Here is a 16,793-nt window from a genome sequence, read left to right as displayed (position 1 = left end):
AAATCATAAGCATGGTGAAGAGAAACCCTTTTATGACTGCACAGCAAGTCAAGAACACTCTCCAGGATGTATTTTATAATCAAGACTTCAAGACCAGAACCTCAGAGGATTCACCAAATAATACAAGCCCCTGGGGAACATTCAGTCCTGACAAAATGTAGCAAGATGACGATGGTGATGCTAATCTATTGCACTATTGGAACAGTTGGAACAGAAAGGCAGCTTTGCTTGACTGCTCTTCATTGACTGTAGCTCTCATAGCTCTGTTTTTCGTACTTTCCACCCCAACACATTGGTAACCATTGGGACAGTACTCAGCCTCACACGGGGCACCATTATGTTGGGGCATCGGTAATTTATCATTAATTGGTTATCATAATTTAAGAAAATATTAATATTAAAAATATATATATCAAATAATAAACTAGTTATACTCGGGGCACCATCCTGAAACAGGAAAAGAATAGCCAATGTTGATTCAGTCTCAAATTATTATTTGGAACTCTGAATAATGGCCAATAACTGATAAATTACCGAGGCCCCAATATGACCCTGCCCCATGTTAGGCTGATAACTGCCCCAACAGTCACTAAACCACACCACCTTGGGTTCCAGCGGTGCCGGCAGGACTATATTTCATAGTACACACAAGAACCACCTGTCCGCTACCTTTTACGTTTCCCACACCTGCACATACAGTATGTCTACTCATCGAACGAGTGAGCGAGCAAGAGAGACGGATTGGATTTGTGTATTTCAGCGCTAAAGTTAAGACATGACCACCATAAAACTCTGATTAACCTACCATATGCAAGCAACAACAGCCAGCTAAATAAGCCACAATATACTATTATATATATGAACATCCCCAAGAAGTGCAGTAAAAGTTGGCATTAAGCGATGGATCTCCTCATTTAGAATCATCATCATAAGAACAGTTCCCTAACTAACTACTAAAGATAGTGCTAACAATATGCAACAGCAAGAGCAAACCAAGCTGCTACAATAAACACTCACAAAGCCACATTAGAAATGAAATTGAGCCAATACTGAATACTGAAATCTGAAGTTCATTCTGCGGCTGCTTGTTACATCAAACTTGCAGAACGGCCTCTGCATCAATTTCAATATCACGATGGACGTTAATCAGTGCTCCACATCTGCAGTGTCAATATTGGGCATCAAAGCACCAAACTCCTCCTTTATCTCCTGCTCTCCTCTTGAATCAATACTCATAATGATAGTGAGTGGATGCAGACACAAAGACAAGGATCTCCTGTTGCCACCATTTTATTTTTATGATTTAAAAAAAAATAAATAAATAAATAATTCATGGGTTCTATGTACAAATCTGTAACTTTTTGTTTTCTGATCAGCGGCACCTAAACTGTTAGACTTGGCAGGAACAATTTATCTACTGAATACAGGAGTGGATGATGAAGATGTAGTTTACAGAATCCTCCAGCAGAGGGAGCTGTTTCTACAGAATACGCTTGTTAATTAATTCATCACATGGGACTCGTTATTCAGAGCTGGTGTTTGATGTTCACTGAAACATAAAATCATCATGAAGTGGATTAAATGTTTAATGTGGAACGACAATGGAGGTCATCAGATCTGAAGAGAAGAAGAAGAATAACATGTAGGACAGGAGAAGAAGAGGAGGAAGACAAAAAAAAAGAAAAAAAAAAGGGGAGAGTCAGATTCAGCTTCAGCAGCTCAGACTGACTGCTGTTTGAATCATCGACTCTAATCCGCCTCCTCTCAGACAGCAGGAGGAGGAGGAGGAGGTGCTGCTCTTCAGTCTCACATCCAGCACCGAAAAGAAACAAACCAGAAGTGAAACAGGATCCACTGACGAGATTTATCCCGACTTTAAAACCAAAGACCTGCTGTGAGCGCTGACGTAAAGGTCTTGGTTTCACCGAGAGGACGAGCTTCATGTCTGGTGAGTTGTTGAACAGTGTGTGAAATCACAGCTGAGTTCTTTAGTGTAAAACTGCAGCAGCTCGGAGCAATCACACTTTGTTTTCTGGGTTTTTAATGTGATTCAGTTTCACCTAGTGTGACTAAAAATACACAACAGTGCAGTTTTATTCTATTCAAGCCATTAAGAAAACAGGTTTGGAAGCAAGCAAGGTTTTATAAGAAGATGAAAATGTCAAGATCATGTGACAGAACAGCTTCAGTTTGAGATGGAAGACGGAGTCTGGAAACAGCAGCCTGTTTTTATTTTTTATTTTTAACAGGAAACTGAAGCCTTTATGACAGAGTGATGTTTGGAAGACAAAGTGAAGGTTATTGAAGAATAAAAGTTTGGAAGCAACAAACAGATGATGAAGCTGTGACGCAGTATGAATTTTGGTCAAAGACAAACTGAGGTGTGGAAGCTGAATGTGGCGTCAGTAACAGAAGACGATCTTTTGGGTTTTTGACCACCAGACGAAGTTTGGAAGCAGCTTCGGCTTTTAAACGCAAGATAAAGTCTAAGTCTAAGTTTAAACAAACAGAAACTAAGGTTTGGAAGAAGCACTCTGTTTTTATGAGCAGAAAATAAACTTTCAAAGCTTCCAACAGATACAAAGATGAAGTTCACATTTGGAAGCAGCTTCAGCTTTTTAACAAACGAGCGATAAAGTGCGGAAGAAGCCTGAAATTTTAACAAAGGAAGAAATGAAAATTGGAAAACAGTCGTCCGTGTTTTTATCACTGGAAACAAAGTTCGGAAGCAGTCTGAGTTTTTGAGCAAACAGAAAACAGAACTTGGTCTTACCTTTCAAGATGAAGTTTGGGAGCAGTTTTTGTATCCTGAATGTTGGAGGTCGCAGGTTTTCCTTCTCAGCCGAGCTGATGAAGCGCCTCCCTCTCAGCAGACTCAGCCGGCTGCATCTCTGCGTCTCTGAGAGCGAGCTGCTGGAGCTCTGCGACGACTACGACCGCGACAGGAACGAGTTTTTCTTCGACCGGCACTCGGAGGCCTTCAGCTTCATCATGCTGTACGTGCAGCACGGCAAGCTGCGCTTTGTGCCGCACATGTGCGAGTTGTCCTTCTACAACGAGATGCTGTACTGGGGCCTGGAGAGCTCGGACCTGCAGCCCTGCTGCCAGCGACGCCTCGACGACCGCATGTCCGACTGCTTCGTCCACTTCTTCCCCGAGGAGGAGGCGCGGCGTCCCGAGGAGCCCCAGAGCCACTGGCTGGAGAGAATGAGGAGGACGTTCGAGGAACCCACTTCCTCACTGGCGGCACAGATCCTCGCCTCGGTGTCAGTGCTGTTCGTGATCATCTCCATGGTGATGCTGTGTGCTAGCACCTTACCTGACTGGAAGGCCGCGGAGACCCTGGACCAGCACAGGTAGGACCCTTTTCAGACCACTACATCCATGTCTTGAATCGATCTCTGACCCTCTCTGATTGGTTCTCTCTCTCCTGCCTCTCTCTGATTGGCTGTCTCCCTGCAGGATCATCGAGGCGGTCTGTATTGGCTGGTTCACAGCTGAGTGTATCGTCCGTTTCCTGGTGTCTCGTGATAAATGTGAGTTTGTCCGTCGTCCTCTGAACATCATCGACCTGTTGGCCATCACGCCGTACTACATCTCCGTCACCGTGACGATCCTGACGGGGGAAAACTCTCAGCTGCAGCGTGCCGGCGTCACACTGCGCATACTGCGCATTATGCGGATCTTCTGGGTGATCAAGCTGGCGCGTCACTTCCTGGGCCTGCAGACGCTTGGCTTGACGCTGCGGCGCTGCTACCGCGAGATGGTGATGTTGCTAGTCTTCATCTGCGTCGCCATGGCAATCTTCAGCGCGTTAGCCCAGCTTCTGGAGCACGGCCTGGACCTGGAGGCCGGAAACGAGGACTACGCCAGCATCCCCGCCGCCTGCTGGTGGGTCATCATCTCCATGACGACGGTGGGATACGGCGACATGTATCCGGTGACGGTGGCGGGCCGCGTGCTCGGCGGCCTCTGTGTGGTGAGCGGCATCGTGCTGCTGGCGCTGCCCATCACCTTCATCTACCACAGCTTCGTCCAGTGTTACCATGAGCTCAAGGTGCGCTCCACCCGCTGCAGCCACAGCCTGTCCGCCGACTTCATCAACTGACCGCAACGCCACCGCTGAGTTCATCAACTGACCAAGGATAAATACTGTTGCCAAGGTGGATGCAGAATTTCCAAACAATCATCCTTCACAGCTGTTTACTCCTGACTGCTCCTCAGTGTTGATGCTGAAGCGGGAAATACTGCAGACATCAATATCTTAGTCACCGAAAAATACTACAAAATGTCACATTAGTTCCTACAAAAACAACTTAACTTCAGCTGTTTGTTTGCTGCTGCCTTCAGGTTTGTCTCAGGTTTTAGGCGCTTTATGTTTTATACCCACCACAAGTATCGAGCAGTCAGTAACCTTTTATTTTCTGTAACTTCAGAATCATCTCCACTGTAGTTTCATGGACAGATCCGTGTGATCTGATAGAAATTACTGGTGAATAGCCACGATGTTCGGAGGTAGTTACATAATAAATCTTCACTCATTTACCTGAGTTCTTACAAAAGAATCAGGGCAGTAGACACCCACACAGCTGTGCAGAGTCTAGTACAAAAATCTTCATGACTGAGATCCATTTAAAGTCACATACATATTCATTTATCTGTTGGAATCTTTATCGGTAGAATCGTCTAAAATCTACAAAAATGCATTGAAAGTGGATGAACTGGACACGACTCACCACCTCACATCGACCTTTCATCGAGCGGCTCGGCTCAGAGTTGTTTGTCACATCAGAGGCTCCGTTTTTTTTTTTCTCCTCTGCTGCAGAGTTCAGTCCAACCAAATCTAGGTCATGATGACTGCATCATTGTATTTATATCACTGAAATATTTCATTTTGAAAACCAATACCTTTTTTCCATCCATCCAGGCTTGAATTATTACCTTCAGCATCCCTCACATATTGAATTTTAGTGTATTGATAAACCATGCATCCAGCATTTTCCACACTTATTTATAAAAGAAGAATTTGGTCACCTCATACAAACTTCAGACCAAGCGTATATGATGATGAAGTGGAGATTAAATATAAAGTGAAAGACATGATCTTATAGTAAAACATTCTTTGTTCCGGTTTTTTTCTCAACATCTCTGACTGTTTTTTCAGGCTACACAAAAATGTCAAACGTGTATTAATACATTTAAATTACCCTCTTTCTGTTTACATTCTGCCAACATTTCCCTGTAAATGAGCTTTTTATTTTATCCTGAATTGAGAAGCACTTTGTTTATATTTGCATTTTCCCGTTTACATTTACATTCACTCATCTTTTATCCAGAGTGACTCACAAGTGAGGGACACGACTGAAGCTTCAGAGCAGCAGGAGACCTTGGTGTAAGTACTACATCTATTCAACAAGTGCAAAGAGAGAAGGTAGAGAAGAGCGAAGTGAGTGTGAGGTATGTGATGAACTGGTGATGCAGCCAGTGTTAAATAATAATGGTTCTAATGTAACGTTCTGCTGCTGTTGGAGAACCTCATCAGTACGACACAGAGGTGGAGAACCCCCTCCCCTCCTCCTCCTCCTCGTCCTCTTCCTACTCCCCCCTCCCAGGACAGACTGCACATGTTCAGCTGTTTGTGTCTGTTTTTGTTGGACAGTTGTGGGTTAAAGTCTGTGGTGTAACTGGACACCGTCCACAGTTTCCATGGCAACGGCAGACTCAGAGACAGGAAGTGGAAGTGTTGGAAACATTTGGTTTTGAAAGTGAGGATGTACGAGCTGCTGGAGTGTGAAATGTCTCACTGGAGAAAGACACTTCTTCTTCTTCTACCAAAGCACAATTACATGGACTGTCCCTTTAATCTTCAAACACTTTTTATTCCTTCTTTTCCTCTATCCTTTCTTTTCTTCTTCTCTATTCTTTCTCTATTCTTTGATCATCTTGAAACATGTTAATAATCATCATCACTCTTTCTTTATTCTTCCTTTCCTTTCTGTTTCTCTTTCATCCTTCCATACTGTGAAATAAAACACATTATATCTGCCCATGTTTTCATGTCTTCATTAAACCACTTTTTTTACTTAACTTTACTTAATTTTATTGGCTTTTTTGTAACAGAAAAAAAAACCCCCAATAATATAAAAAACAATGAAGAAAAACATGCAGACATTAACAAACAGGCGGTTTCACAAAGTACTGGCCTGAGGCTTGTGTCATTGTGATGGGTTATGAAGACAGATATAGAAACATAAATAAATGTTACTTACTCCATTTGGAGTTACACTCAGGGAGATGGGGGTTAAAGCTGAGCTCCAATGTAATTCATAAATGGTTTCCAACATTTCGCACAGTTATCAGAGGAGCCACAGATCATGAATTTCAATTTCTCATGTCTGAGACGTTGCATCACCTCCTTCAGTCACCGAGTCCAGCTCGTGGATGAGGAGTCTTCCAGTTGAGAAGGATCAAGTCTGAATCATATTATAGTTCATTCTTTATTATCATACTTTATTTAATGTTCTTCTGTAGCCTACATTTTTGGTACACTACTAGTCCTAGCAGCTAGAAACGTGGGAGATATGTCATATGACATTTGGTGATGATGGTTGATTTTATATGAAAGTTTTAATTATAATTTTCATTGCATTTCCTTAATTTCATATTTTAGTAGGCATTAAAAATAGGAATCGTAAAAATAATTTATAAATGAATGATTAATCCATCAGTAAATACTTCAGATTTAAAAATGGATCTACAAAAACAGCATGAAATTCTCATTAATAAACCATTTAGAAATACACTGATTAATTCATGAATAAATAATTGAATTTGAACTACTTTTTAAAGTATTCGAGAGGGCATTTTAAAAATGGAAATACATACCTGGATTCCCTCTTCAACTTCCATTTACCTTTTCCAGCTGTTGTTCCTATTAGGTAATTGATTAGCTTAGTCATTTAGGTTCTCCTTTTAGCCTTTCCAAGACACTGTGGCCCTTCAGTGCTGGTAAAACCCACTGGTTAACTCTCCAACTAATCAGAGAGCTTGTTACATCCCATGTTTTTCCAGTATTTATTGATGGATTAATTGTTCATTTATACATTCTTTTCACAATTCTTATTTTTAATGCCTATTAAAATATGAAATTAAAGAAATGCTTTATACTTTACTTTATACTTTTCCTGTGACTTTACCGGTCCTCCATACAAAACATCATGAAACTTGGATGGATATCTCAAAAACCATGAGAACTGCTTCCTCATACCTCAGTGCTACTCATATTTAAAAATGGTAGCAATAGTGTCACCATGTAGTGAAATATTAGCTAACAAATAATGTTATGGCTAATATCTCAGCAACCGTTAGGTGTGGAAGAAAAAGAGATTTATATAAACCTCACCTAATTCAGTCATAATTTTTTTTTCCCGCCATTTTTAGTTATTTGCTTGACAGACTTTTGATTCCCTATTTCCCACAGTTTCCATCAAACTTGGTACAAACCGTGGTTCGGCGACCACAAACACTGTCCACGTGTTCGATTTAAGATATCATGTGTGGTTTTTCGGAAAAAACAAAAACAAACTTTGGCTCCAAATGACGTCACATTGATGATATTTTGGCTTACAGTGGGTAGAAGTGGAGACATGTCGTCTATCTTTATGTATAGATTGATTTCTATTGAGTCATTACAGTCGGGCACGTCGCGGACACCTCTCCTGCAGGTCCTTCAGTCCGGCTCTGACGTCATCGCGCCGCGCGGTGTCGGCATCGGGAGGAGGAGCAGCAGCAGTCTGCTAAGCGTCAGAAGCAGGTGAAGTGTCCGAGTGTCCAGGTGTGTTTTACCTGAGTTTCCCGCTACTCAACATGTATTACAGACTGAACGGAGTGACGCAACGGCTCACCGGAGCTCCGGCCAACGCCTACAACCCACAGGTGAGACCGGAACACCGCGTGACCTTCTTAGCACCGAGAGAGTAGCTAATGCTAATGCTGGAAGATAAAGAGGATCAATACCGAGGATCCTATGTATCGATTATTGGTCGGTCGATTAGTGAAGAATCAAATATAAAATACAAGTTTATTTTTTTTACCGGTTATTTCATTAATGTTAATAATTGATCAGTCATCATTTCTGATGATCAGTAAACAAACAGCTGCGGACAGGCTTAGGACACATTCGATCAATAAAGACGATATTCATTGATCAGCTGTGCATTGATCACCTCTGTATTGATCAGATATTAGTCTCTGAACGGGCTGATGATAGACAAGAGGAACAAATTGATGTTTATTTGAAAGACAAAATGATTGATAAATTAATGGAGAAACTAATAATTGATCGATCAATGATGAAAATAATTTGGCGTCTTTACATCAGCAATTCAGATCCTACATTAAAACAAAATTATTCTTTATTCTGATAAGTTTGTTTCTTCACTCAGTCACGATTACTGATCACTTTCATTATTGATTAATCTGATGATTGGTTTCTTATTAATCTGATTAATCTGTGAAATGTCAGAAAATAGTTCAAGTGTAAATGTTTTTCTCTTCAAAGTTCAAAACAGTTGTGAAGGAATGAACGGATTATTGATTAAAGGATGAACTGTTTCCTTTCAAACAGCTGCAGGTTAAAACCTTTATTATTATTTATTATTATTATTATTATTTATTTTAATCACTGATAAAACTCTGATACATGAACAAACTGACACCAGAAGATGAGAGCAGATTTAATTGATAAATGGCTGAAACTACTAATCAATTATTAAGATAGTTTCTGTTGATGAACCGAGTCGATCAATCAGCTGATTAATTCTGCTGTGAACCAAAACAAACATCGCTACAGACCATTGTTAGTTAAATATTAAACATCAAACAACAAGACTGATCCAGGATCTGGACAAATAAAGATTTTAACCTGCAGCTGTTTGAAAGTTTGTTCTCTGTAAACTCTTCTAATAATAAACGGCTCATCAGGAAAAACATCTGTGTTTTCATACAAACCAACAACAGTCCTGCATTCAGGGTGTTACCAGGAAACTGTGGCTCCTGTCAGTTTTATATTATTATATAATATATTGATCAGAGCTGGAAAGTAACAAAGTTCATTAACTCAACTACTTTACTGAAGTTCAGTTTGAGGTTCTTGTTCTGCTTAATTACATTTCAGATCTTTGTACTTTTACTGCTCCACAGAATCACAGAAGGCATCACCTGTAAAATTATCTTCAGAGCTGAAACAAGTCGATTAATCAATGAGTCCATCAATCAATCAGCTACTATTTGATAGTTGATTAATCATTTCAGTCGTTTAAAACCAAAAATAAAAAAATATTCTCGTTACCCGAGTTTTTTCTGCTTTTCTTTGTTTTTTACCTTAGATAATTAATACAAATTGGTCATTAATTGATTAACAGTAAATTACAGCTGTACCAGATACTGTGTGATGTTTCAAAGCTTTTTTTTTGGGGGGGGGGGGTCATTGTCCCTGTGTCAGTGCTGGTAACATTAGATGAGGGCTGCGGTTTTTTATGGTAATGCATACATAATAATGATAATAAATGCTGACTTAGACATTGATTACCATGGCCACAGTTGAAGCTTCAAAGCCTGGACACATTCAGCTGAGCCCTACACAAAGTTAATATTCAACTAACTGGATAGTCATTTTTAAGTAGGATCAGCTGGTTTTGTGTTTGTATTGGTTTTGATAATAATCAATAGATTCCTCTGTCATTGAGCTCAGTCTGAAGTTTGATGTGCAGCAGCTGTTCTGTGATCAGTTCACACTGAGACCTGCTGTTGGTTTAATGTAAATGATGTTAAAACAGACTGTTCTGAGGTCTGTTTGTGTAATATAATTATAATCCAATAATATAGTCAGTTTTTCTACTTGTTTACTTTTACTCTAGTAATAATTTGAATACAAGTATCTTTATTACGTACTAGTATAAGTGAAAGATGTGAGTACATCTTCCACCAAAAGTAAAAAATACTGGTTATGCAGAATAATAAGTATCACGCATAATATTTATTGATGTATTTGTGTGTTCATCACTTTGATGGAGCAGAGCGGATACATCTGTAGTAATTAGCTTAATAAAAATGATAGCAGTTCCCTAATGTAACTACATTAGTGTGATTTTCCCAATAAAAACCCTTTCTACTATTTTTAATCTAATTTACATCATTTTCTGTGGAGCAGATTCACTTAAGTGAATGATGTGTCCATTAGGAGAAAAGAGAGTTGGACCTTCTAGACGTTTGGATTGAAATAATTTAATAAAATAACAACATATCTGGATGCAGCAGAGGATAAATCAGTGTGGAAGTGCTTCCTCAAACCACTCGTCTTAAAACCCAGTTTTCACACTTGAGATGTTTGGACCAGAACTAATAAGATTACACATAATGTACACCATACCCACAATCTGTACTGGAAGCAGCGTTCCCATGGTTTAAACACCACTGATGATTTATTAGAGGGCGGTGTTTTCCTGTCATACAGTGATTCAGTTGATTTTTTTTTAACTTGTCAGGAAAAGGAAATTTTTGGAAGTTCTCACAGATAAGAAGTTGAATTATGTCAAAGTCTTATAATGTAGCTGATAACAGAAATATTAACCATCTGTTCCATCAGTAAGGAAATATAAAACTGTATGAGATGTAGTTTAGTCAGACCACTCTGGATCCAAGTATAAGTCCCAAACACCAAACACATCCAGCTGTGTATTTTTTATTTTTAAGTAAAAGTATTTATTTTATTTTACACTGTGTCAATTTGAATTTCTTCTACAGGGGGATCAATAAATGTAGATAGAGGTAAATCTTATCTTAAAAATCGAAACAAAATGCTGGTTGACGGAGTGAAGTAATCCTTCAGATCTGTGTGAGTGATCACTCTGAAATTAGACTGAAGAACTGCAGTTTTCCCGTCCTCTCACAGCGTTTGGCTGCTCACCAACATCTGTGTTCGGTCAGACATCAGTGGGCAGCTCACTCTCCCTGTGGTCCTTAGTCAGCTGACTGATTTACTGTAAGGAGTCGATTCCTCTCTCACTCCTCTCACAGCCTTATTTTCTCTGACATTTACATTTTTCAGACCTCAGTCTTCAGTCCTCTTCAGATTTTCTCCCTGGTTCGTACTGGGACTGATCATGACCAGGACAAATCCTGCTGCATTTGTAGCTTGTTGTTCTGTTGTTGTCTCTTTTCAGACTGAACATCTGTATATTTTTTGATAATTTTTGGGATATTATCAATCATGTTGTCTGTTTTGTTTTGTTATTGCTGTTGACTGTTTTAATTACATTATACATGTATAAACCCAACTAGGTACAGGAGTTGAGAATTAGCAACAGCTATAAACTCTCTGTGCAACACATTAGTTTCATAGCATGTTTTCAAACTATGTTAAATGACATTGTCCCTGTCAAATAAATAAATAATCTAAACTAAACATTGGTGGACTGTCAAAAAAATCCATAAAGTTTTCACCATCTCTTACCAGCCCTCTCTGTGCCTGTAATTCAGAGTGCACATGAGAGCGTGCTGAGTGGGAGACTCTCTGAACTCACTTTTACTCATCATGAATTTATTTCCTCTGTGGCAGCAGAACATGTTAGAGCAGCGTTCATAAGCTGCTGCTGAAAGACTCACTATAGACAGACTTAAACATTCGCTAGCATAGCAACATAATAACCCACAATGCAACACTGTAAAAGACTGTAGTTACACTGGTCTCTGTTCAAAAAAATGTGTTGTAATGAATGAACATGTAAGTGTGTAGTCTTGAGAAAACACAAAACAAACACAAACACTAAAGGCGTCACCCGGTCCACTGGTAACACCTGTCTCCACCTGTGTGTGTCTCCTCAGGGTCTGCGTCCAAGTGTCCCACCTGTTAGTCCCCCCGCCATCTTCGCGTCTCCGACCAAACTGGCATCAGAAGCAGGAGGTCAGGTGGAGTACATGGGACCCAACAGAGTCCAGGAAATGCAGAAATTATTCCAGGTAAGTCGCCTTTATGGAGGTGAAACTGTTTACCTGACAGCTGGCGGCCAATCAGATGGCAGGATTCTATTTTTAAGGTTCTTGAGAGCTGAACAAGTCCTATAGGTCAAGGATGGGGAGACAGAAGTCCTTGAATATATTCAGCGGTCCTTGGGGGGGGTGAAAAAGTTTTAGGTCTCTGGTCACATGTAGTGTAATATTAAACTTAGTTAAACTAAACTCTGCTCAGGTGTGTTTGTTGTAATCATGTGACCTGTGTGAGGTGATATAAGCCCCGCCCCTCACTGGTAATCTGTTTCCTCGTCTCAGAAAGCAGATGGGGTCCCGGTCCACCTGAAGAGGGGTCTGATAGACAAGCTGCTGTACCGGACCACCATGGGTCTGACTGTGGGGGGGGCGGTCTACTGCCTCGTGGCTCTGTACCTCGCCGCCCAGCCCGGCAACAAGTGATGTTACAGAGCTGCCGCGTTCTGATTGGACCAGAATTTTCCAGCGTATGTTAAGTGTGAATGGACGACGAGGGGTTCAGGGATGAGTGGAGGTCTCTGATGAGGCATTCAGGGACAGTCTGTCTGCAGATAAAAACACTCTGTACAGAAATATGATTTAGTGTGGTGAATTAATAATAAAGTATATTTTGTTGTAAAAGAATCATTGTGTGTGTGTGTTTCTGTGTTTAAATAATAATAATAGTAATAAATAATAATAAATGTTTAAATGATAATAATAATAGTTCCAACAGGACAAATTTATGAAAAGATGGGCAAGATGGAGAAGAGAAATGGTACACCCCAAGTTTTTTCTTTATTTTTTTGTGTCCGGTTTTTTGTTTTAGTTATTTACACTGGTTTGATTTTTCTGTTCAGTATTTAATGTATTGGGTATTTACTCGTTTGTTTTTGTTTTGTTTTTTTGTTTTCTGGTTAGATGCCTATAATATCATTTACTTCACTGGTCCTAAATTGTTTTTGTACTATTTATTTTCACTCATCAGTCTCAGTCTCATAGAATGTTTTAAAAGTATCATGAAATAATACAATTTAAAAAAAATGAAGAAAAAAGGAAATGTTTAAAATAAACAGACAGGTACTTGATGGACACACACCTGTGGACAGGTGAGGTGTAATCTTCCTGCTGCACATTCAGTCCATTTTTACAGTCTGTGGTTGTTCTGTGGTTTTACAGATGTTTCACATGTGTCAGCTTCAGAGTGAGGAACTGAAACTGCTGTCAGACTGATGTGAGACCAGTTTGAGATCAGGCAGCTGCAGAAAAAAAAAAACATCTGTAAAATTTAAATATAAATTAATCTGATTTCACTGGGGACAAAACTGTGAGACATCAGATGTTTGTTTGTTCCTCTGCTCTGAGCTGATCCTGTCTTTATGAATCCTGATCCTCCTCATTATCTCCGTCTTATGTTGCTGGATTTTCGAGGATTATCTCTTCTCTCAGCTTTATTATAAACCCGTCCAATCAATACAACAGCCAGATGCCGAGACTGGAGACATTTCTCCACAAACTGATTTTATATTTTTAGGTTTGATTGATTGATTTATTTTAGTTTTATTTATTTTTGCACAATTTAAAAATTAGCTTAGTAATGTTGTAATATCACAAAATTATTTAAAAAAAATGCAAAATGAACATACAAGAAAAAATAAAGTGAAAAAATTATGAGAAACTAATAGATTCAAAATATATATACTAAAATTACCAGCAATAATAATGGTAATTTTAAAATTAAGAGCAGAGGTTGTGATGTGCATGAGTTTAACTCCATGAGCAACAGTATTAAGCAAAACAAATAAAACATTAATACATGGACTGTAATACAATATGAAGCAGCAGCTAAATGGTCTTTTAAGCATCTTTTGTAACATTTTATAGAAGAACAGTTCTTTGCCAAATGGAGAAAATAATTCCCATTATTTGTTAAAAAAAAAAGGATGAAGATCGATGAGTTGGAAAAAAAAGCATGGATCTGTGAGTTTGCTTTAAAGTGAGTTTTGAAATGCTCGGGAATATTCCCTTCCATTGACTATAACTTGAAAGTATTGATATAAATATGAGGCTCTGTAGTTTGTGAAATAGAGGAGCAGATCAGTGATGTGATAAGTGATGAGTAGTAGAAGTATTAGTAGTAGTAGCAGTAGCAGTAGTAGCAGTAGTAGTATTCTTGTTTTTGTGCAGGTGAAACAAAAGAGAATCTGAACAAAGAAGACGAGTGGAGTCTCCATGGTTCCTGTGAAGCTGCTGTCAGATCTGTGATGAGTGTGATGAAATGTTTTCCAGTGGATACAAAGATTTTGTGTTCAGAGCAGCAGGTTTTTCTGTGTGTGTGTGTGTGTGTGTGTGTGTGTGTGTGTGTAGGCTGGATGCAGTCAGACGGCAGGAGGTGGTGAACTGATTCATTCTGTCAGAAAAACTGGTTCAGCTTTCATCTGACGACCTTCACATCTCGTGCTCCACACACACATACACACACACACATACACACACACACACAGCTCGTCTTTGTCCTTGGTTCAACGCAGGAGAATGTGAATGGACTTTGGTCACAGTCAAAGGTGACGGGTTAGTGTGTGTGTGTGTGGTGTATGTGTGTGTGCGTGTGTGCGTGTGCGCAGCAGAGCCAGAGGAGTCGGGTGTTAACGATGTTCATGAGTTCATCTGTAAAACTGAACAGATTCAGCTTCATCAGATCACACTGCATCTGTTACACACACACACACACACACACACTGAAACACACACTGAGCTCAGCCTGATGAGACGCGATCCTAATATTGTGTAGCGTGTCATATCACTGGCTCTGTTGCCATGGAGACGGTGATGGGATGCTTGAGGTGAGGCGTCGCGGTAACAGATCACAACACAGTCTGAACTCTGTCCAAATTATTAGGAACATGTAAACGTCACAGCAGCTTTTTCACTGAATCATTTCCACATTGTTTTGTTTTTTTCCATCTTATTTTCACATATTTTCTCATTATTATTAGAAAAACAAATTATTCAGAGTTTATTCTCTGAGTATAACAACATATGAGCGCAGTAGATAACTGCATTTTTCAAATGTGGATACAAGTACTAAACTTTGACAAAACACCACTCAAAAATTCAAATTGGCCACCATTTCCACGATGGCTGATATTTCTGGCAAGGAAATGTCATTTTTCACCCACAGTGTCTCTTATGAATCATCTACGTGTCTAATCAAACATTTTAATAACATTTAGTACAACATTTAGTACACTGTTAATAATTGACCTGCGAAAATTGTAACAGTTTACCTATATTTTACAAATTAAAAGTCCTGGGTCCTCAAGCCACAGCTTGGAAACCAGACTGTTGTAGAGTGTGTGTGTGTGTGTGTGTGTGTGTGTGTGTGTGTGTGTGTGTGTGTGTGTGTGTGTCTCGTCTCCACTGGATCTGTTTCCTCTGTAGTCCTGTGAGGCCTTGACCTGACTCTGTGAACTGCCTTGAGTGCTGCACAAATGAAATTGAATTGAACTGAACTGAATTAGAGTCTGACCCAGAATCCTGTTTCACCGTCTCCATGGTGACGGAGAACATCGGGTCACTGTCTCCATGGTTACAGCAGGATTCAGGCTGTGGAGACTAACAGAACTTTTGAGGTAAAAACTGATTCGGTTTGACATTGATGTTTAAAATCTCACAGCCTGTCTACTTACTTTTGGCCACAAGTGCAACTGAAAAGCTGTTCTTGTGGCCACTTTATAGTTTTTTCTTCTAATTGATTGATTAAATATTTTATTATCATTATTAATTAATTTCTATGACTTGCTGTGACCTCAGCAGCCTCACAGGAAGTTAATTAAGAGCAGCAGCACCAGCAGAGAGGCATTAACGAGCCCCTCACATCATAAACAGCTCAATGATTAACATGCAGGCAGCATGGAGCTGGGATTGGCCGACATCACAGTTAATTGCTACCTGATGATGTCATGAATATGCAAATTTGCAGCTGCAGCTTCCTTCACTCAGGACATGAAGTCCTCGTTCAGCCTGGATTCCTGATCTGCTCAGTGAATTCAATCATTGAAGTTGTTCTGCCTGTATGGTCTGGTATGGTCTGGTCTGGTCTGTTCTGGTCTGGTTTGGTCTGGTTTGGTCTGGTCCCCTCTGGTTTGATTTGACTTGGTTTGGTTCAGTCTGGTCTGATTTGGTTTGGTTGTCTGAATCTGACTGAACCAGTTGATCAGGGTGCAGCAGCTCATCTTCAGGACGTTTATTGTGAAAGGGTTGATCAATAAGGCCCAGATGATTGGGAGCTGTTCTGATCAAGTTATAAAGATAAACACTGTTTGATGAAACATCAGGTTCACTGTTTCTGCATTAATCTCCATATTAATGAGGTTCAGCTGCTCTGATTGGTTGTTGTGGTTCAGTGTGGAAGACTGATCATTAATAATCATTAATACGGTCAACTCATTAACGTAACTAATGACTGTCAGTGAGCTCATCAGTCAGCTGGTTCATTATAACATCACGGAGATGAATAAAATGATGGATCTTCATTAATACAGACAGGTTAACAAATTTTCCTGTTTAACGGCTTTTCTTTCCTTCTTTTTTATATCTGCAACAAAGGAGAAATCTTACATACAATATTTTATTTTTTTTTATTTTATTTTATTTTATTTTATTTTATTTTATTTTATTTTATTTTATTTTATTTTATTTTATTTTATTTTAGACAGCAGTTCCTCGCCGCTCCACAAGCTGGCAGTGACACGCCTGTAAACTGCTGC

The 16,793-nt window shown here is 39.6% G+C and overlaps 2 protein-coding genes across 2 annotated transcripts; both read left to right on the top strand.

Moving 5' to 3' along the window:
- The first annotated feature begins 1,365 nt into the window (after positions 1–1,365).
- LOC111656061 (voltage-gated potassium channel regulatory subunit KCNG3-like) lies at positions 1,366–5,963 on the top strand. Its single transcript, XM_023407629.2, has 2 exons — positions 1,366–3,356; positions 3,463–5,963. Exons 1-2 carry the CDS (start codon positions 2,782–2,784, stop codon positions 4,106–4,108), a joined length of 1,221 nt encoding a protein of 406 aa, XP_023263397.1. The 5' UTR covers positions 1,366–2,781; the 3' UTR covers positions 4,109–5,963.
- Positions 5,964–7,749: 1,786 nt separating this feature from the next.
- LOC111656060 (cytochrome c oxidase subunit 7A2-like, mitochondrial) lies at positions 7,750–12,669 on the top strand. Its single transcript, XM_023407628.2, has 3 exons — positions 7,750–7,935; positions 11,884–12,018; positions 12,328–12,669. Exons 1-3 carry the CDS (start codon positions 7,867–7,869, stop codon positions 12,466–12,468), a joined length of 345 nt encoding a protein of 114 aa, XP_023263396.1. The 5' UTR covers positions 7,750–7,866; the 3' UTR covers positions 12,469–12,669.
- Positions 12,670–16,793: the final 4,124 nt, after the last annotated feature.

The sequence above is a fragment of the Seriola lalandi genome, unplaced genomic scaffold (genome assembly GCF_002814215.2).
Source record: "Seriola lalandi dorsalis isolate HSWRI2012SDOR001 ecotype SW California unplaced genomic scaffold, Sedor1 jcf7180002054342, whole genome shotgun sequence".
NCBI classification, from domain to species: Eukaryota; Metazoa; Chordata; class Actinopteri; order Carangiformes; family Carangidae; genus Seriola; species Seriola lalandi.
This window is presented reverse-complemented; position numbering and strand designations above follow the sequence as displayed.

What these genes read in the sequence shown, in the direction of transcription:
- LOC111656060 (XM_023407628.2), top strand. Translation starts at nt 7,867, where the DNA reads ATGTATTACAGACTGAACGGAGTGACGCAACGGCTCACCGGAGCTCCG. An exon ending in CCAACGCCTACAACCCACAG is followed by an intron (nt 7,936 to 11,883) that starts GTGAGACCGGAA and finishes GTGTCTCCTCAG; the next exon opens with GGTCTGCGTCCAAGTGTCCC. An exon ending in AAATGCAGAAATTATTCCAG is followed by an intron (nt 12,019 to 12,327) that starts GTAAGTCGCCTT and finishes TCCTCGTCTCAG; the next exon opens with AAAGCAGATGGGGTCCCGGT.
- LOC111656061 (XM_023407629.2), top strand. Translation starts at nt 2,782, where the DNA reads ATGAAGTTTGGGAGCAGTTTTTGTATCCTGAATGTTGGAGGTCGCAGG. An exon ending in GAGACCCTGGACCAGCACAG is followed by an intron (nt 3,357 to 3,462) that starts GTAGGACCCTTT and finishes GTCTCCCTGCAG; the next exon opens with GATCATCGAGGCGGTCTGTA.